This window comes from Aethina tumida, chromosome 2 (genome assembly GCF_024364675.1).
Source record: "Aethina tumida isolate Nest 87 chromosome 2, icAetTumi1.1, whole genome shotgun sequence".
NCBI lineage: Eukaryota > Metazoa > Arthropoda > Insecta > Coleoptera > Nitidulidae > Aethina > Aethina tumida.
Genome location: NC_065436.1, coordinates 38,408,354 through 38,430,040, shown reverse-complemented (window position 1 = coordinate 38,430,040; position 21,687 = coordinate 38,408,354). Strand labels below are relative to the sequence as shown.

Below are 21,687 nucleotides of genomic sequence, written 5' to 3'. Positions count from 1 at the left end.
TTCTCTATCTAATTAGCGGCGAGGCGGATAATGGGCCCCGTGACCGGTCACCACGGATCAAATTCGTCAAAGTGCCAGATGTGACCGGGTCGAGATAAAAGTGGACGCGTCCCTTTGGTGGTCTCGTTTATGCCGTGCCTTTTTGTTCCCGCCGTGGCGACTATGAATTTGCGAATGGGTTCATTGTCGGCCGCATAAATGGACTTGGCTGATGAAAGGTTGCTCATAAATATATGATCGTTGTCAGTTGTGATGCGAGATTGCCTCCCAGTGTAAACGACTTCGTTTTTGTAACATATTTTAAGTGGCAGTTTGTGTACTCGCGTCTGACGGTCGATAGTTCATCTCAGGACGGCGCATGATTGTACCTGTTGCCTGCTTGCCTACCGTCTAAAGAGATGATACTTCTTGGATGCTATTACAATTGCGAATTGTATTTATTTGTTACGCCATGCCGGTTAAGGTTTCCATTCAGTGACGCCAGTGAGGTGTTTTAAATGATGATCATAATGATCACCTAATACCTTCAGGTTTGCTGTTTTCGGGACGTATTTGCAAGGTATGGTTGGAGATGAGCTGTGCTACATATTTTACAGCACATTTTTTTATTAACGTGGTTACATATTTTTTAAAAAGTGTTTTAAATATTTTATATAACGACTAATAAATATATTCTTTGTTCTTTTGATATCAAGTAAATATGGTAAAATATATCTTTAGAATACATAGACACAAAGACAGCTACAATTTACAATGGTACAGCTAATATGAAGTCATAATTTCTGGTACCACAAAAACATATCAATCAAAACGTGAAATAAATATAAAGTATAAATGTATCTCTTAGAATAATAAAAATTTAAATAATAATTCGCATTTTAATAATATCTAATATAATTAGCCAAAGAATTATAGTTTAATAATTTATGGTATAATAAATTTCTTAATTATTTCATCTACATTAATCGTTGATTAGTTCAGTGATCAGTCATTTTTTATCAAAATATTTGACGATGTGGTTAGATATCCAACTACTTCATGATAATATCGTAGTAATCAAAGAATTATAATTCAGTTAATTCACCTATTAAATTATCAGTTATTTTTTAACAATGCCTCGGCTAATTTATAAATTTTCTACATTAATCCGATGCTAATTTAAAAGAAATTTCATTTTTAAACAAATAAAAAAATAATTGATAATGTAGTTCATTTATAACTGCACAGTTAACTTAACTGTAACATCTAATTGATGTGTAGTTTTAATGGAATGTTTATAGCTAAGTTATTGTTAACTCAATTAAAAATATTTTGTTGTATGTTTGGAAAGCTCTTAAGTATGATTGATAATTTCTTTAATAAATATATTCATAAATAAGACGTGTCGTAGTTTGGGACATTATTTTAATTTTAATATTAATGAAACATTGCTGTAATGTTACACTAGTACTATTATTTGGTATTCAAAAAATCTCATTCTCATCTTTCTATTATGTATATATCTAGGAACATTCAAGTGAGTGAAGATGTAAAGGTCAAGTATACTTGTATCCTGGAGAATACTCATCATAAAAGTCAATGACTAAATTATTAATCATTCTTTTTCTGGTTTTAAATTGTGAAAAAACATTACCAGGATGTAAATTACAAGTTAAAATTATTTAAGATTAATTTATTAAATTAAATTTTATCTATATTAATAAAGTGGAAGAACATTAAATTAAGGCCTCAATTTTACTAGTACATTAAGAACTAAAGGAAATCTGTTTTTTTCAACTGTTTAATTATATTGATTAACAAATGCCAAATATCCATTCTGTTGATGAATCTTCCAATATTATTTTTCAGCATTGTATTAAGGCTTCAATTTTACAAGTACATTAAGAACTAAAGGAAAACAGTTTCTTTAACCGTTTAATTACTTTGATTAATAAATACCAAATATCCATTCTGTTGATGAACGTTCCAATTTTATTTTTCAACATTATATTAAGACCTCAATTTAACAAGTACAGTAAGAACTAAAGAAAATCTGTTTTTTTAACTGTTTAATAATATTGATTAACAAATGCCAAATATCCATTCTGTTGATGAATCTTCCAATATTAAAAACTAAAGGAAAACTGTTTGTTTAATTGTTTAATTATTTTTATTAACAAATACCAAATATCCATTCTGTTGATAAACATTCCAATTTTATTTTTCACCATTATACTAAGGCCTCAAATTTATAAAGATCGTATAATATTTTTTTAAATTAAAATAAAAACATTATTTGTTATTTATAAATAACTTCCAGAGGCAAAATGCATCAGAGAGCGTTCCTGGGAGGCGGCTGGGCCAGAGGTGGAACGTCGGAAGTTGTGAGAAGAGCACATCCTGCGTCCGGAGCACAATGGAACGTTCAAGTTGTTAGAGGAAAAGTTAATGGTAAATGCCTTTGGAACGCTTGCAAAGCTTTAAGTTTGGGACTGTTATTGATGGTGTTAGGAGCGGCGATGGCAACTATAGGTAACCCATTTTAAATTGTTCCATCTTTAATTTAAGGTTTATATTAAATTTTCAGGATATTACGCGGACGATTTGTCCATCGCACAAGAAATACGAGGAAATCACACAGTCAAAGTCAAGAACGAATCACGTGGCTTCCATTTAAATAATTTATCTTATGCTGGTCCTATAGTTATGGGAGTGGGAGGTGAGCAAATCTCGTTGACACAATTGAAATGATTAAAGTCACATTGTGGCATCCAAGTTGTGGATGAATACAACAGAAATCTTATATTTTGTGTTGTGTCACTCTATAGAAATCTCTTCTGTTCCAAAGGAACGTTTGTAATGAATAGTTGCATGTGTATTATCCGATTTCAGCATTTCAATTTCAATACTCTATTTAATTTAATAAAAACAATTAATATTCTAATATTAAATATTGACATAAATATTATATTAAATAATAAAACTCGTATGCTTTTTATATTTTTATTGATATAATTAATTTATAAAATGTCATTATAAATATTTGTCTTATTAAACCAATTTAAATTTATCCAATTCCTCCGGTAAGGGTAGCTATAGCTGAGGCGGAGACAAAATCAACAAACATTGTAACTGGAGGGGCATTTTCCCATTTAATGTTTGCCCTATATCCGTTTTCGTCGGCTGTATAATTTACGGCATATATTCTGCCTGTTTCATCTATATAAGTGTACACACCAGTTACTACCCAAATGTTGTCGTCTCCTTTTTTCTTAAACTGTCCTGATTCTTTTCTACCAATCCCATTCGTAGTTCCAAATCTAAAAGTATATATCACATATTTTAATATACCTAATTGGAAAGCCTTTGATTCTACTAAATTTTGAGATGGACAGATTAGGTTAAAATAATTTCAAATAATCAAACTCCAAAATAAATACGAGTATTTGAAATAATTTTCTGTTATTCATTTTTTTATCTCCATTCAATTTCACTTATAAGATATACACAACTGTATAGTTACAGATATACTGCATGCACCAGTCTTGAGCATGTCGGTAACGCGAACCCATACAATTTTCCTCTACCAAAAAGTTGAGATTGTTTTCTATTTTAGAGACACATTGTATATATTGTAGTTTTATGATATTTTAATACTATCATAAAAATACAAAATATATATACAATATGTTTCTAAAATAGAAGACAGTCTAAATATTTTTTTCCTGAAGAAAATACAGCCACCTATTTTAGAAACACTTTGTATATTGAATATAATACTTGTGCTGATAAGATCATTATTAAAATATTCTTATACACGATGTTATCCATCCAGTTAAATGACTTGATATAATTCCCTAAATTATTAATATCTATCAAAATATCTCATAATAAAAATAATACTTACTCAAATCGATAACTATCTGGATTAACGTGATTGGTAGATTTTAATATTTTTGAAGATGCATCCACATTTATAGACTTTGCATTACACTGGCACAAGTAAATCACAAAAGGAATCAGTACCAATAGGAAAAGATTATTCATATTACGTAGCACAATCATTTCTAAATAAGTAATGATGAATCTGGGCTTTTTTATTTCAAATTGTTGGGTACCCATTACACAAGACCTTGAACAATCTCTTACATAAAAGACTTATTTCCTTTATAAATATTTTCTATCATATCTTTAAAAATGTGTATATAAGAATATTAATTTTATAAAAAGTTAAAAATTCAACATTATTTTCCTTATAAATTGTGCAGTTATTAAATATAATTTAATATAATGATTTTATTCACAGTGAGACTTCATTTAATTTAAATGGTACAGTACATTGCCTCCTATCTGGGAGGTTTTACCTTGACAATTCAGACAATCAATCATTTCAATAAATGATGACTAATGTATTTGTTCTGGTAGCGTCTTCATAAACATGAAAACAACTCGAGAACATTACAACTTTTATATTGTAGGATTCATTGTTGTGGCTGCATGTGTGATGACTTTCGAAGCAAGAGACTCAGCCGCAAAAGTAGTACCAGCAAGATTTAAAATGAGTACAATTGCTCCAGTACCTGATGCTTGTGGCCGTGGGTCTCAACACGCACACACTGGCCATGGATCGTTGCGAACGTCTGGATCGCAGACCGGAACAACGCCACATGTCCATCAACATCAACACCAACACCAACACAGCCATTGTAACAGACCGATTGATAGGCGAGCACTCACCCAATCGTTTATGCACTTCTCAAGGGGCCTAACATTAAACCAACACAATAAAAATTGTCTGAAATTTCAGGTAATTACACCACTTAATTATCACATTATTATTTCATAATATATAAATCTTGTGAGTAGAGTTCTATCAATCGAAGTCCTTCAGCTCCAGATTTAGTTATGGAACATGGTCCCAATGACCAGTCACCGACATCTAGCAGGCAAGCCATAAACAAGGCCTGCAAAGCAAGCAGGAGGACCTTTGCTGCGTGTGCTCTTCTAAATCCAGGACTGTTGCACCGTCATGCCGTGTCTGTAGATGAAGCATCAGCTAATTATAGGTGATTATTCCGGCATCGTTGCTTAAATTGTCAAGTTAAAGGTTATTTTTGAAGACTAAGCCACGAATCTCTGCACGGCACCGGCAGTCAGGGCTCAATGGCGATGGACTTGCACTTGGAGTGTCCCGTAACGCTAAGGATTAGAGACAGGAGACGCAACCCATTAAAAAGACAACGAAAAGTGGAAGAAGATGAAAAACTGGCGGCAGACGATTCCAGAAGGAATTCCCAATCGTGTTCTCCGAGAATTAATTCTCATCACTTCATTGACGGAGACGCAGGTAAAACATTATTTTATTAAACTAAGAATTAGCTCTTAAGAATGTGGTATTTGATTAAGGAGGTGGATCTGCACATCAACTCCCAACTCAGCCGTTCTTCACGCCGTCATCGAAAAGACGAAGTTCCAACGCGTCTGATTGTACACATCGATCCAGGCCAAGACGAAAAGATTGCATCCATTCCAGAGGTCGATTGGAACGAGCAATCAGTTCGGATTCTAGACTGATCGGGGAGAGGTGTCACCATCAATCCACCCACCAGCATTCCATAGAACAGGAACCGGGTGCATGTGGTTCCAGTTCGGATACTGATATCAGGAAATCGCATGCTGTTGTTCATTTTAGCCCGACAGCGACTATTCGTTGCAAAGATTAGAAAGACAACCTTTCGTACGACTAACTGAAATTTAATTAAATAATTGTAATTTTTCATAAAAGGGCTATCTAATAATCATGAGCAAAATTCTTAGAATTTTTTGAATTACAAGTTTGATCAATGATCAGAAAACGTTTGATCCTACTGAATTTTGAGAGAGAAAACATGCATGACGGAGAGAGTAAAAGTCTCCCACTACGGAGTAAATTTGCAGGCTTTTACTGTCTCTGTGGTGCATGAAGTCTCTCTCAAAATTTAGTCTATTCAAACGCTTTCTGATTGGTAGAGCAGGTTGAATCCAGAATATATATAAAAGAGGTTGTTTCAGGATCTAAAATGACCAGCATGAGTATTTAATTTAAAATCATCAACAATTACTGCCTATTATTGAAGATACTACAAGAAAAATATCGAATGAGAACTTTGATTAAATTAAAATTAAATTTTAGTAAATAATACAGGGTGTATTTATCTTTTTAGACTTTTTTACATTACATTACAACCTTCCAAATAATTTTTATTTACAAATAAACAAAAAGAAAAATCAGTATTTATTAATTATAAAGGGTGTTTCAGCTGAAATGGTCGTTACTGGGACAGGAAAAAAATAGGTTCATATTTCTGGACCCAAATAAAGCCTTACAAAGTCTTAAATTAAAACAAATATTAATATATTAAATAACTAAAAATTTATTTTAAAATCTTGCATCTTGAAGAAGCATTTAAGGATATAGGGACAGTACTCCGTAAAAGTTTAAGAATATGGATTAAAATTATTATTAGCATTAGAATATAAACTTTTATGCAGTACTGTATGTGATATGAGGGTACCCAAAAATCGGTTCCTTAAATGTGGGGCTCATCAAATTTATGTATTAGTATCCAATATAGCATTGACCATTTCTCAGATAAATTTAATTCTGAATACCCTGCAGATTAGAGGAAAAATTCCAATAATATTTTAAGTTTAAAAATATGATAGCTACTTATTAAACATAATCAGAAAAAGATTTTTTAAACTTTTCGTATTCATTAGGTGCACCAAATTTAAAAAATATCTAATAGTTATTATTAAGAGAGGGAAGGATAAAAAGAAAAAATATTTTCTTCCTCTTTATTAATGCTAAAGTTTTGTAGTATTAATTTTCAAAACTATCAGTTTTAAACTGACAGTAGAAGTGTCTCTCTGTACCATAAAAATCTTTAATCAATTTTTAAAATCATATCATTTTTCAAATGGTTTCTGACGTTATTTTCATTTATTAGAGAAATCATAAAAAATCAAAATTTATCTTTTGATAAATGTATAAAATTTAATTAATATTTATTAGGATATGTCTTTAATTATTATTTTTGTAAAGTTTACAAAATTTACATTTTTATATGAAATTTTTTGGTAGTAAAGATGTACGTTCTATATGGAATTTGCTACATAATAATGTTTAAAAACTCCCCCATCAAACCAGTAAGGAAAAAACTTTTGGAGAGTATAACAACTTAATTTAAAACATTTAGTAATATTTTACAATTTGTCAATTCACCTTATAATTTTACTTTATAGTAACATTTACTCTACTCTAAAAATGAATGAGTCGGTCCATTAGTTCTCTTAAGTTATAGTTGTTACAGAGTTTGCTATTTTTTTTAATTTCTAAACACACTGTTATCTTTATAAAATTGTAAAATATACAATTTTAAAAAAGTACTTACAGTACGAAAAGAGTTTGATCTATCTGAATTCTGAAAGAGACATCACGTACAATAGTGACAGTAAGTCTCCCACTATGGGACAGACTTCTATTGTCTCTCTAAGATCAGACGGGTCAAACCCTTTTCCTACTGTATATTTTAATAGTATCATTATGGATGAAACCAAAACAGATTAAAGACAATAATCTATTTAATTTTTTTTTAGTCGAATATGGTGGGCGTACTCATGCGTGAGTATTAAAAATTATACACTTGTGCAAGTATGCTATATTAATATCAACAAATAAAATTATTTTTTTATTTTTTAATTAAAGAATTAAAAAATAATAATTAAATATTAATAAAGCAAAAGCTTGCATAAATATTTACATACGAAATTTGGATATTTCTAAAACGATGAAGCACTCTTTCTAATCAAAGTAGATCTTATTTAATTTATTAGAACGTGTATGAGATAATAATATACAAAATATCATATAAAAGTATGTTTTTATACACACGTGAATGTTATTGTAGTGGTTATAGCCAAAGACTTAAATTAAGCAATCACTCTAGGATTAGTACAGGACTGTTTAAGAAAGCCAAAATAAATGTGATGTACCTATGTTAAATTATTTATATAGAATTATATTTATATGTTAGTGTGTAGTGGTGAAAATGTAATTGTAATTGTTAATAATAAAAGTCCACTGTTTTTAATGGTGTCTTATTAAAACAAGAAATGTGAAGAAATAGTTTCATCAAAAAAGTTAGAAATCTTATATTGAAACGAAAATGTACCATATCATCCTTGAATCGTGTTTTGATTCGGAAACCGATATAGCCCGAACGTAGTAAATATAAACGTGCACTCTCTAAAATCATCCTAGACCTCAGAAAGTCGTTTGCAGAATGGCAACACTGTCGTAGAACCCAGACCAAGTTTGACAATTGGTCACACATCATAAAAAACCCGCTTTTATGGCGCCAACCGATTTGAAATTGACAGAACTGTTAATGTCAGGTTATGACGAACAGTATAAACAAAAATTAGTCTTTACCTCAGGTTGTATCCGTTCAGACATTGAATGTTATTATTATTATTATTAAAAAAGTAGTTTTAAATTTCAACAAAATGTTTAAACCAGGAGCAATCAGGAAAATACAAGTAAAAAATTTCGTGTAAGTCATAATACTTTTCAACAGGGGGTCGACAACCATTTGGCAGGTTAGGGCCACACTTGTTTATAATTTATAAAACGGTTGCCGACTCCTACTTTACAATGTACGATTATTATAACCACAAATAAATATAAAATTTTAGGACATACTCACAAGCAGAGCTAATACCGGGTCCAAATTTAAATATGATAATCGGCCCTAATGGCACCGGCAAATCAACAATGGTAGCAGCCATTATATTAGGTTTGGGAGGGACTCCAAAAATAGTTGGACGAGGATCAAAGATCTCTGAATATGTAAAACATGACTGTGAAGAAGCCGAAATAGACATATTATTACAAGGTGACACTGACAATAAATTCATTCAGGTCACAAGAAGGTTTAACACACACGAAAAATCTGTCTGGCTTATAAACAACAAAGTTGTAAAGTTGGGTGATTTGTTGGACAGCATAAAAAAATTTAACATACAAGTTAACAATTTATGTCAGTTTCTGCCGCAGGATAGGGTGCAAGATTTTGCCAAACTGAATAAACAGCAGTTGCTCAAGGAAACGCAAATCGCTTTGTGTCGACAAGACCTGTTAGAAAATCAGGAAACACTTATTGAATGTAGGGAACAACATAAAAAGATGTTGGCTTCAATTGAGAAAAATGAGAAAGAATTGAAGGAATCTAAGGAGGCGAATTCAAGGTTGGAAGGTCTTGTTAAAAATTTTAACCAAAAAAAGGTTTATTTAGAGAAAATACAGCATATTGAAAGGAAGATAGCTTGGATTATGTATGACAACATTAGGGTCAAGTTACAGGAGGCTAAGAATGATAAAGTGAAAGCTTCCCAATTATTTGAGACGTCCAAAGCAGGCATTGAACCAATTGAGAAACAAATTACTGGACACAGGGAAAGCATGCAAGACTACAAACAGAAAGCTTTAAAAATTGTATGTTACATTATTATTTGTAAGCATATTCAATAATTTCATTTTTTAGAGTAAAGTAATGTCAGAGTTGAGGAATTCATTGAAAGAAAGCGGAAATGTTAATAATAAATTAACTGATGCAGTCGCTAAAATTGAAAGTGATGCGCAATCAAAGATTGCCGAGTCACAAGAGAGGAAAAAGGAAATTGAGCTGTCAAAGTCCAAGCTAAATGAATTAAGAGAGGCACATCAAGGCATCACAGTTCGAATGGCGGAAAGTATGTTTAATTTGAATAATTTAGTCAGAAATTTACTGTATTATACTTACATTTTAGTGGAGCAACAGAAACGTACCTACACTGTAGAAGTTCAGAAACTTATAACTGCTAAAGATGTCAGAGAAAATAAGCGTGAAGAAATCGTACAGGCCCGAGAAAGTAAACTAGCAGAAATGCAGGCACTTGACAACGAAATACAGCGCTTAGAAGACGTCAAGCAAGATCGTTTGAGGTATCTTCAGAGGTTGGATAAAGACGCCTACCAGGCAACAATGTGGCTACGAAACAACAGGCATATATTCAAGAGTGAAGTCTATGATCCAATCATGTTGGAAATCAATGTATTGGATCCAAAAAATGCCATATATTTGGAGAACGTAATTCCTCTACGTGACAGGGTTGCCTTCACGTGTGTCGACAAATCCGATATGAATCTGCTGATACAGCAGGTGCGGACTAAACAAAATTTGAAGATTAATGTACTTCACTCGGAAAGTGGTGGGAACCTTACAAATGAATTTCAACCCAACGTGCCCATTGAACAGTTGACCAAATATGGGTTGTATTCTTACTTGTATTCGATGTTCACCGCACCAGACCCAATTATGAAATATTTATGCAAAACTTATAGAGTACATAATATTCCCGTTGGCAATGCCAAAACTAATCAGTTATATGAGAAGATACCGCCACAAATATCTATGTTTTATAGTGGTGTGTAATAAAAGGCTTTTTAGATTATTTTCCTAGTTCTAAAGCATTCAGTTTTTAGATAAATATAAATATTCAATTACCCAGTCCAAGTACAGTGGGGAAAAAAGTACTAGGCAATTACAGGTCTACAGTGATGGAGGTTTATCAATTTCTGTGGACGTGGTGAAACTAGAAAAAATCAAAGGGCAAAGAAAAAATTGCCAAAGTGACATTGCGACTTTCGATGATGATTTAAAGACTATAAACTCTGAAGTAAGTAAATCATTTAAAAAAACTATTAAGGAATATGTTTAGCGCATGCGTCAACTTGTATTGAAGTCACACACACACATTGAACTTTTCACTAAATCCATTCAATTTCACTTATAACATATACACAGCAGTATACGACATTTTTTTTGTATCGAAGAGGGGAAGTCTTATAAAAGACTGAAAACCCTTCTCCAGGCACCGATCCCGAAGGTCATAGCCAAATGACGGACGATATGCAAGGCATATATGGGTGTGCTGAACCAAAAAGCAAAGATGCCAGCCCCCTGTCAACTGAGTTTGGAACAGCAAGACCAATATGAGGAAGATACGAGATCTTCCTGAGGAAGGATTGGACTTGCTGGTTGGATCCGTTAGCTTCCCACTGCCACTAGTTTGTGGAGCGGTACTGAGCCCCAGGACCACGACAAGGTGGATCCATCCTGGGGACTATACGTTAGCTATATACCTACAGAAATACTGCTAATGCACTGCGCGTGCGCCAGTCATATCGGTGATGCGAACCCACCAAAAAGTGCCCAACGCGGCTGTTCAAGAAGTGCGAAACCAGTCCCTCACGACGCATGCTCTAGAAAATGTTCCTTAAAGTCGGGGATTACCAAAATTTCTGTGAATTTGTTGATCACGTTAGATATTATGATTGTGTTTTTACAGTTAACAAAATACAACGAATGTATAACGGTAATTAAAGGCAAACTGAAGGAAGTATCAAACTCAAAATATCAAGCAGACACGTTGCAAACCAGAATCACGAGCCTTGAAGCTAAGATAGCTGAAAAGGAGGAGGACACAAAAGACGCGAATGAAATTTTGGAAGAGTCAAAAGTCGCAAAAAAGGTAAAGAATCTTGTTAATAAAGAGTTGAAATTGTTAATGTTGTTGTTATTCAGAAAGTAATACAAAAATACCTAAGTTTAATGGATGCTGTAAACGACGATTTAAAGAAGTTTACATCACTGCAAACAAAGTGGAACCTTGCCAATTTAGCAGCGGATGACTTGGGCAAGAAAATCGTATTTTTGGAAAATAGTGTGCGAGATAAGAGACGCGTGCTTGAAGAACTAGGTCAAATTCTTAACAAAACGAAAGACCACTATTCCAGTGTGATGTCTGAAGCCAAGACCATACTCAATAAAGCCAAATCGTTGTCAAACGGTTTGACGCCCGATGATGAAGGATTTAAGGAGTTTCAAGAGGTATGAACAATTGTTTTTGTGCACTGAACTGAAAAGTTAATCTAATCCAACGTCTTTATTTAGGAGTTCGATAAACTTGATGACGATTTACCGAAACTCACCGAAAAGAAGCTGCAAATAAATTCCAAAATAGCTTGCCTGAATTCTGCTGACGACGGTGAAATGGCTGAATACGCCGATCGGGAGAAACACATTGAACATCTTGATGAGATCATTCAAAAACACAACTCCGAATTAACCAAGATCAATAACCGGATGAGTCGCATCCGGGATGAATGGATAACTCCCCTTAATGAATTAATTGGAGAGATAAATTTACGATTTTCTCAAGCGTTCGAACGAATGGGGTGTGCTGGTGAAGTGTCTTTGTATAAAGGTATTTATTCTAAAAATTGTTTTTTCCTCATATTTCACGATTCAAAAATGATTGGAACAAAGGTTACTTAAAATAAGGAAATTTATATTTGTAAGGCAGCATTTTATTTATGTTTTATCTATTATTGAAGGTGTTCCATGTGGTCCCGAACTTTGACCACCTATTTAAGAAACATCTTGTGCATTAATTAATAATTTTTGTTAGGAGAGAACGAAATGAATTTCTCGGACTACGGAATCACGATTAAAGTTACATACAGAAATAACGTACCACTTCAGGAGTTAAATACAACGGTTCAAAGTGGAGGTGAACGTGCCGTGGCAACCGCCACTTTTATGCTAAGTCTGCAAGAACTTACCCCAGTTCCGTTCCGTTGCGTGGATGAAATTAATCAAGGAATGGATGCCAACAATGAGAGGCGTATTTTTGAACTGTTGGTAGACTCTACTGGGAGACCCAATACCGCCCAGTATTTTTTGATCACTCCCAAGGTATGTTATTATAAAATAGATTAATAACACATTATGAATGTTTTATTTCAGTTGGTGCCACATTTGAAGTATTCCAACACTTGTATGGTCCATACGGTACATAATGGACCGTTCATTGAACGAGACAAAAAATGGTCATTTTCTACACTCTGTAACCCACAAGGATTTCAGTGTGCTCCAGCGTGAAGCCACAACAGAATAATATTTTTTTAATAAAAATAAACTTATTATAGGTTTTCATATCCTTGTCAATAAATTTTTAGTATTCAAAAGTTTTTTAATCAATTCCTATTAAAATACTGAACGTGTAAGAAAGAGTGACTTACCACGTAATTACGTTTTTAAATATAGAATGAATAATAATAATAATTAATAATAATAATAATAATAGTAATAAATATTAATATTACTTTTATTAAAAATACAAGCATACATCTATTACATTAAATATAAAATAAGATTATAAATCATATATTGCCAATTAAAATCAAATAAGTGGTATAATTTTTTGTGGTATTTATTTTATCCTACACCACCACAAAGTGTTGCATAAACGCATGTGTCAATTTTATCATCAGTTTCGGATCCTATTTTAAACTGTAGTTTCAATCCTTTTTCGTCGACCTTGTATACAACTGCATGAATTTTACCTATCTCTGGGTGTACAATTAAGTAATGTCCTGTTACTATTGGTACTGCTTGTCCATTAATATCTTTGAATGTACCTTTTTCTTTGATAATTATACCATTATCAGTGTGATATCTAAAACAATTGTATTCATATAATTTAATCTATTCTTTTGGCTCATTCAATATTAAATCAAATTATATTTACTTTCTAATTCCCATATATACTAAACAAATAATAGTTATACACAAATAAAAAAATAATCATACTTATATTCATATCCATCAGAATTTATTTTAGCTTCATAATTTGTTAATTGTACCGCGTCCTCCTTTCTCACTGGATATAGTTCAGCGTTGTTTAGAAACACGAAGAAAACTAATATAGTAGATAAAAACATATTTCCGAGTTTGCACAGATGTAGACAAAATAATAATATTACCAAAGAACCAGAATTAAGCAATGTATTGTGTAATAGATTGGAACCTTGATATTTCAAGAAAGATGCATTATGTAAATATATGTATTTAAATGCATAATTTACATAATAAAGCTGGAATGAATGAATGAATTAATAATTTTAATTACTCTTATCATAATAATTAAGCGGATCACATGAATGAGACATTCCAATAAATTAATTTAAACCTCTGTCAAATAAAATAAAAATAAATATATTTGGTATTTGTTGTATTTATTACATAACATAATAAAATTTCTGTAAAAATTAGTCAAAAATTGTAATCAAGTTTATTTACTAATAACAAAATTTTGATTACAAAAAACAACTAGATAATATAGAAAAATGCACTTCAGTAAAGCATGTGCAAAAGTAACATATAAAAGTTGTATTTCTTTTCCAGCAACATGCAACATTCTTATTGTCTACAATAGTATGTACCTTTAAAAATGAACATAACTAGCCCGTGAAAAATTATAGGAATTCGATTAAAAAGATTCTTATATAAACAAAATAATCTATTTAATATTCAGTCTAAAATTGAAGAAAACATATTAATACTAATTTATATATATAAAAAATATATAAATGTTTAAAATTGACTAGTATGTGTGGCGCATGTTGCTGCGATATCTAAGAAATTACAATTAATTTCAATTACTACAAATTTCTAACAATATTCTAAAATTTAATTTGTAACATGAAAATAGAAAGAATTTACTAGTGGCTTTCAATAGCTTCAGGTGTTTTCTTTTCTGAATCTTCTGATTCCTCATTCTGTCTCTTTTCGATTTCAGCCTTAAAATTTTCGATATCCTCTTGACTGAAAAAAGGCAACAAATATTTAGATTATAAGTAATGTAAAATCATTTGTAATCTTACCTTATTTGCACAAACAATATTCCATTAATTACATTCAGCATGTCTAAAACAGAACCCATGGAAGGTGGTTGGATTTGTATTGGAGGCAGTGATGCACCATTCTTTCCAGTGTAAATTTCATTCATTTTCTTTTGTAGAACCACAGCTTGTTGCGTCAAATGTTTCAGGCATTCTGACGACTCTTTGGTTTTTTCATGATTCTCACCCAACTAATGAACATTAGATAAAAATATTTATTTATTGTTCTTCCACAACAAAGTGGAATTTAATATTAAGGATCAGTATTATTACCTGTTGTTTGTAGATAGCATAGGCTTCTTTTTCATTGTTGAGTGCAGATCTAAAGTTTCCCATGCAGCTTTGGGTCCTAGCTACCAAATGGAAACTGACTGCAACTTTAAGAGATTTACCACCATAATATTTGATATTTAAGGCTAAGGCTTTTTCCAAAAACCTCAGTGACAATTCATACTCTCCAACAGCATGTAATATTAAACTGATATTGCTCTAAAAATAAACAAAATATTTAATTTAATTTTGTACTTTTAATTAATCAAATTATATTTGAATTATTAAGGTTAAAAATAGTTATTCAATAGTTTTACTTACATCAAGTAGGGCAACCTCAGGGTGATTCTCCCCGCAGACTATGACGGCCAAATATCTCGCCCTATATAAGAGCTTGAGGGCTGTACTGACCTGACTATTAGCGAAACAATACAACGCCAGATGAGCCTAAAATGTAATCACAATTAAAACGTAAAAAAAACACACTAAACTCAACTTACATATTCAGTGATCGTGTATGGATGATCGATACCATTGACACGTTCGGACATTAGCACAGCCTTTTGTTGATATGCCATTGCTTCTGCATGGTCACCCATAATATAATTCAAACGGGCAATCATTCTTAAGCACTGAGCTATTTCTGGGTGCATGGCCCCATAGACGTTATTGAGCAAGTTTAGAGCCTCACTAATAAGCTCATATCCATCTTTAAGATACCCTTGCTGGATTTTTGTTTGGCCTGTTGTGTAGAAGTTGTACGCGTCTGTGGCTCTTGGATTGATGTGTTTGACAATGGGGAAAATATTGAGGACGTCCTCCTCATAAAATATGAGTTTGTTCTTTGATTCGAAATTGTAGTCTCTTAAAATAATCTGGATGCCGGTTTTTAGACAGAACGACCGCAACAGGGACACCTTTTGTAAGTTGTAGGTCTCAATGGTTGAGTCGATTTCGATTGTTTGTAGATCATAATCGAAGTAACCCTTCAGTTCTGTCTTCAGTTGGTTCCAAAGAATTTTTGTTGTAAGGGTGGCCCACTCGTTATTATCGTTGCAAGAAAGGGGATTTGCCCTGCCCCGCCTTTTATTGCGTTTCTTGTTGTTCCTACCCTGGAACTGTGGGATAAAAAGTGTTAATTGTGGTTTGTGGCTTTAATTGAAGAAGTATACCTCATCCACACCCTGCAATGGGTTTGGTACAGCACCAGAAAACAGGAAGCAATTCAAAAAGTGTGCTATAGCAACAGATAAATTCATCATTTCACAGCCCTAAAATAATAATAATAATAATTTACAAATAATGATTAATATATTTAACTTGTTGACGTACTTGAAGATACGTGGTGAAAATATGTTTGGCCGAACGTAAGATTAATTCAGCCACAGCGATGCTATGTAAATACTCTAGCTGCTTAACTTTCGACAGTAAATTGGCAACCTTTCCCAAATATCTTATGTTAATTCCTCTATTGTGCATCGCCTCAGACAACGTGACTCCGTCCATGGGAGCAGATGAATGGTCCAGACAATCACGTATCTAGAAATATGTGCTATTACTTTTTTTTAAATCAAGTGTTGATAACTTACAAAAGTGGGAATTTGAACAGTTAACAAGAATTCAGCTGCATCTTTGACTAATTGTTTTTGCTTTGCTAGTGGTGGGTCACTACTTTCACAGTGCTTAATTCCGGGCGAGTAAACGTCCGGATTAAACCGAATATCAAATTCGGTTTCCTTTAGAGACCCAACAGCTGCAGCAGCAGTCTTCACTATGTTTTTAGTACTTTCCTCCACTATAAACAACCGATTATTATTTAAAATTTTTAAAAACGGAATTTTATCCTTACATTCTGCTTTGGTGCCATCTTTTATGCTCTCAACAATCTTTTTGGCTTCGTCCTCTTGTATTTGGCTCTTCTTCTTTTCTTCCTCTTCCTTTTCCTTGTTGTCTACTTTTTCCTTATCTTCGTCTGAAGATTTGCCTACAGGCTCAGGTACTTCAACTTTTTCTGACCCATTTTCAATACCCTTAGTTTTGTCTTCATTTTTGATCATATTTAACAGTTGTAGGCGGTACGCTGCGTACTTAATAAACATCATATAACGTGCATCAACGAAACTGTCTATTAATTCTTGACGAAGGCAACACAGTTTATGTTTGTGTTCAATTGGAAAACCTAGAGCTTTCACATCTTTGCTTAGGTCCTCGCCCTCAACTAAAAATTGCATAAGCAATTAATTAGATTACATTTAAAACATTAGTTGTCTTACGTTTAAGGAAATTAACGTCTGGTGGGAAAGTCCTGAGCAAATCTAAAATGTAGTGACGGCCATCATTTCCAATTATACCTTTGCATTCAACACTAGAACACAGCTCAATAGATTCCTCCTTATCATTTAATACATGATGAGGTAAAATTTTTAATTGTTGACCAGCCTTGTTTAACTAAAATTATCATAACGTTAAAAAAAAATATAATTTAATGTAATCTAAATTATACCAGGTCCAAGTATTTCGGATGAGATAAAACAGTTTTTCCAAAATCAATTGATCCATAAACTACAGACTGTTCTTGTTCACGTTCTAAAATTCCGGGGATAATTGATTGGGCTGTAACTCTATAACCTCTATAATCAATTACCACAGTTCCCAAGGTGTAAAGCCCAGGAAGATCCACCGCACTATAAACACGTACACCTTGTATATCGTTACGCTAAAAGAATAAACAAACTCAAGTACTCTGGATGTTTGCAAATGGCGTCAATTATTAAACTTATATTGTATATTATCTATTATGTATTATATATTATATACAATATACATTATTACCTTTAAAAAATATATATAATTTAAAAGAATACGTATGAAACGATTTGTTAATTAACCATGATAAAAACCTATATTTTGCCTTAAAACATTAAATTAATGTGACATAACTGAATAAATTCAAAAATGTGTTGTCTTTTAAAATTATTATACTGATAGCTAGAAACAAATAAAGGATAAAGGGAAGTCTATAAAGCACTAAAAGGGTTTTGATTTGAAAGTGACATTAACTTCGTTATTTTCAGTAATTAATAGTGATGAATAAAACAACATACTTCATTATTTTAATAGCTGAAAACAAATAAAGGATATGAAAATAGAAAGGTTTGGGGGATTCACCCAACTTTTGTGAAAGTGACATCAAATAAGGAATAAAACAACATACCGGCGCTACAAATGCGGCAGCATCTCCACCCAGTTCCTTGTAGTGGTCGCGTACATCAAAACCAAGAGAAAAGAATATGTTATTCCAGATAAACATCTGCATTTTGGCCTCTTCACCAGGATTAATGGCCATCACATTGCCGTCGATGACTGCAACAGCACCACGTGTTGCGGCCGCAACAAAATCGCTGTGCACTTTAAATATAGCACGTTCGCGTAATAGACGTTCAGGCAGTGTTTTTCTGGGTAATTCGCGAGTCGTTTGGAGTTCCTCATTCCAATCTCTCGTTTGACCTGGTATGTGTTCCTCATAGCCCAGCTTTGAGGAAAAGGCTGAAAGCATTTGCATAAAATAAAATGAACACCTGGTACTTAGGTGTTTACTTACTGTCCTCAGCCCTAATGGCATCAATGGTGTGTTCCATAGTGGGGGCAGTCCAAGCGTATAACTGATAAGGGGTGGCGACTCGTTCAAATGGATGACGTTGGTTACGTTTCTTTTGAAGGATGCTAAAGTTTCTTTTAAATTGCGGTGATATTTGGTTCAAAAGTTCAATGAGAGAATGGCACAAGTGACTAGGAGATGATGGCTTAGGGTTGAATTCTTCAGTGGATGATCTATAAAATTTACAATGAATAAAGTGGTAAACCTAATTAAATTCTACCTACTGGTTGATGTAAAAACCTCTTGAACAGGCTGATATGTGATAGTGTTTATCTTCTAATGTTACCACATATAGATACATTAAATCACCATGTATCTTACGATGTCCAGGTGGTGGATTCCAAGGTGATGTTGTTAACACCTATGAAATGTTTCATTGAATTAACGAGGATAATTATGAATAAAATGAATTATATACTTTCACACATTGTGGCATTTTTTGGTCTTTTAGTTGAGGCTGAAGGGCTGTCAATGGTCTCTCTTTGCTGTCAGGCATGATGTATTCAGGTGGAGTGCAGTCCACACTTTCAGGACGAGATTTTTTCTTCTCTGAAATTTAAATGTACCAATTGACCCAAGTGTCAACACAAATTTACCAATATCTTACCCAAAATATCACCTTGAGTAACAATATTCAGGAAGCTCAATGAGTTGCATTCACTACCATTGTAGGCGTCAGCTGGGTCCAGAGACTTAAGCAAGTCTCTCACATGTCTGACGTGAATTCTAGCCTCACGCATGGTGTATGGTTCTTCCACAACTTTGATGACTGAGTCTTCTTTTAAACCTTCAATGTTTTTAAGTTCTGCAAAATTGTCCAAAGTGTTGCCATCCAATTGTAGTGAGAAGCAGGTTCTGTGGCAGGTATCTTCTCTGTCCATTAAGAGTTGGTGAATCTCTTGTACCAGTTCCATGCTGGATACCTGAAAATCAAAATCTTACTGTCTTATCTTTGTAAAGTGATAAATAAATAATCTGTGTATGGTATGAATATCAAGTAACATAAATATTAAATTACTTTGTAAAGAATAATATTAATATCTATAACAATAAATATATCCACTTATTTATAAACAGTATTCAAATATAAACTTACAATAACAAGTTTTATTAGTAAGAATATTTTTTCTCTTCTAAATATTTTATTAAGTAGTTACTAATATTAAAAGTAACTTTCAATACATGATACATGAATGAATGGATCATTTACTTGTTTAACAGTTATAGAATTTTAAGATACTGATTTATAAGAATACTTTACCTGAATATCAAAAGGCTCAGCTCCTGGACTTACAATCTTTACAGTAAATCCAACATCCTGAATGAACACTACCTCATCCTTATTTTTCTCTTCACTTTCGTCCTTTTCTTTCTCTTCAGCGTCCTTTGATAATTTTGCTAAAATTATTAATATTAATTACAGTAACTAATTGAAAGATAAATTGTTACCTCCTTCGGCATGCCCATTTTGCAAAGTTGTTTCTTTATTGAGTTTTTCATTATCTAAAATTGAAATTTAGTCTTATTAGATCATCAGGTAAGTAATGTTTATTGTTTATTTATCATAATACCGGCATATCCGAAAATTTAAACACGAGGATCAATAATTAACCTTAAAAATCAAATTAATTATGTAAATTGCTTCAATATATATATATATATATATATATATATATATATATATATATTGTAAACCACATAAAAACAAAAATAATTGTTTCTTGGCATGTGATTTAATTAAGGTATTGCTTAATAACCTCTTTGACATAAATGTTCCACTCCTATGAAATATTGGTTTACATAAGAGGCAAGGTTCACTTAATGATTAAATTATGATTATTTTTAAATACAAAAACGTTAAAATATTACATTCAGGTACATAAAATTCAATTGAAATGACTTATTGTAGGTGTTACGTAACATATACGATAATTATCCGGTTTAAGTACTAAAGTACGATTAATTAGAAAAGTAAATTACGAACCTGCACCCTCGATGTCCGTGGTCGGGGAGTTATTTATCTTTTCACTGCCTCCAGTGAGATTTTTGGTGTTCGTCTCATTTTCGGATTCATTCACAACCGCACCAAGAGCCATCTTGCCGATAATTGAAAATTGTCACTTCCGAATTACGGGGGTCTCCTCTGTGTGTAACGAGAAAAACACAATAAACTTATTTCCAAAACCGAAATTACAACGTTCATCAATTTACAGCGACCTGAACATCTTAACACGTGCTTCTGAAATAACCCCCCTCTATCGATAATCTCCCAACACAATGCGAACAAAGCGGACAACAAATAATATTGGTTCTTATCGCACAAGTGTTGCAACGGAATGTATTTTGGACCGTGACTCTTTCGGTGAATTAATCCATTAACAATTTTAAATTTAAATCATACAGTCCGCATAACTTGTACTTGTGAATTGTTGTTGGACCGTAACTTGAATTTTGTCATTACTTACCTGTTTTAGGTTATATAATCTGGAGGACAATGTTTTTTTCTAGGATTGTTCAAACAAACACCTTTTTAAAATGCATTTATCTAATTTTTCTCGTGTCATTAGAACGTTATTAATTAAATTCGTACAGATTAATTTTTCTAAGAAGTCTTCCAAAAGATTTTTTGTTTTACCTATATAAATATTAGTTTATTTAAATGTCAAATTGACAAACACGGAATTCACAGAGTTCAAATCATATAAAACTTTTGTAACATTAGTTCATCTAACTTTGAAGACTTAAGGTTGGTACAAGTTACAATTTTAAAATGGCCACTAAAATTTATTTACTTAACAATTTTTATCTCTTACTAAGGTTATAAATCATTGTCTTATCTACTGATAACTAGTACTATCAGTGGAAAACAAATTGGTATATATATAAAACGTTTTGGAATTCTTTAAATCTTAGGCATATTCACTCAATTAGACCCTCCAATTAGTCAATGAAA

At 32.5% G+C, this 21,687-nt stretch overlaps 3 protein-coding genes and 1 long non-coding RNA gene across 5 annotated transcripts; 2 read left to right on the top strand and 2 right to left on the bottom strand.

Annotated features, from left to right (window-relative positions):
- Positions 1-114: 114 nt before the first annotated feature.
- Positions 115-8,111, top strand: LOC109596800 (uncharacterized). The gene is made up of 7 exons (XM_049963079.1): positions 115-559; positions 2,300-2,511; positions 2,567-2,698; positions 4,458-4,786; positions 4,846-5,045; positions 5,100-5,326; positions 5,386-8,111. Exons 2-7 carry the CDS (start codon positions 2,307-2,309, stop codon positions 5,700-5,702), a joined length of 1,410 nt encoding a protein of 469 aa, XP_049819036.1. The 5' UTR covers positions 115-559; positions 2,300-2,306; the 3' UTR covers positions 5,703-8,111.
- A 248-nt stretch (positions 8,112-8,359) lies between these two features.
- LOC109596801 (structural maintenance of chromosomes protein 5) lies at positions 8,360-13,061 on the top strand. Its single transcript, XM_049963078.1, has 10 exons — positions 8,360-8,573; positions 8,716-9,514; positions 9,564-9,771; positions 9,829-10,485; positions 10,544-10,737; positions 11,410-11,592; positions 11,646-11,951; positions 12,015-12,327; positions 12,532-12,818; positions 12,870-13,061. The coding sequence occupies exons 1-10, from the start codon at positions 8,527-8,529 to the stop codon at positions 13,002-13,004; spliced, it is 3,129 nt and encodes a 1,042-aa protein (XP_049819035.1). The 5' UTR covers positions 8,360-8,526; the 3' UTR covers positions 13,005-13,061.
- Positions 13,062-13,212: 151 nt separating this feature from the next.
- On the bottom strand, positions 13,213-14,044 carry LOC126264571 (uncharacterized). The gene is made up of 2 exons (XR_007547259.1): positions 13,716-14,044; positions 13,213-13,581 (listed from the first exon to the last, which is right to left on the bottom strand). It is a non-coding gene; the product is annotated as an uncharacterized LOC126264571 (long non-coding RNA).
- A 60-nt stretch (positions 14,045-14,104) lies between these two features.
- On the bottom strand, positions 14,105-21,059 carry LOC109596847 (clustered mitochondria protein homolog). 2 transcript variants are annotated; one of them, XM_049963548.1, is made up of 19 exons: positions 20,719-21,040; positions 20,184-20,237; positions 19,996-20,132; positions 19,342-19,657; positions 19,153-19,283; positions 18,959-19,095; positions 18,678-18,907; positions 18,291-18,622; positions 17,580-17,792; positions 17,350-17,524; positions 16,926-17,294; positions 16,666-16,871; positions 16,409-16,615; positions 16,249-16,347; positions 15,577-16,194; positions 15,398-15,523; positions 15,080-15,295; positions 14,789-14,997; positions 14,105-14,729 (listed from the first exon to the last, which is right to left on the bottom strand). In XM_049963548.1, exons 1-19 carry the CDS (start codon positions 20,828-20,830, stop codon positions 14,627-14,629), a joined length of 3,990 nt encoding a protein of 1,329 aa, XP_049819505.1. In that variant the 5' UTR covers positions 20,831-21,040; the 3' UTR covers positions 14,105-14,626. The 2 variants fall into 2 exon arrangements, with proteins under 2 accessions (XP_049819505.1, XP_019868001.2); XM_020012442.2 differs by having other exon boundaries at positions 16,666-17,294; positions 20,719-21,059.
- Between the last annotated feature and the right edge of the window lie 628 nt (positions 21,060-21,687).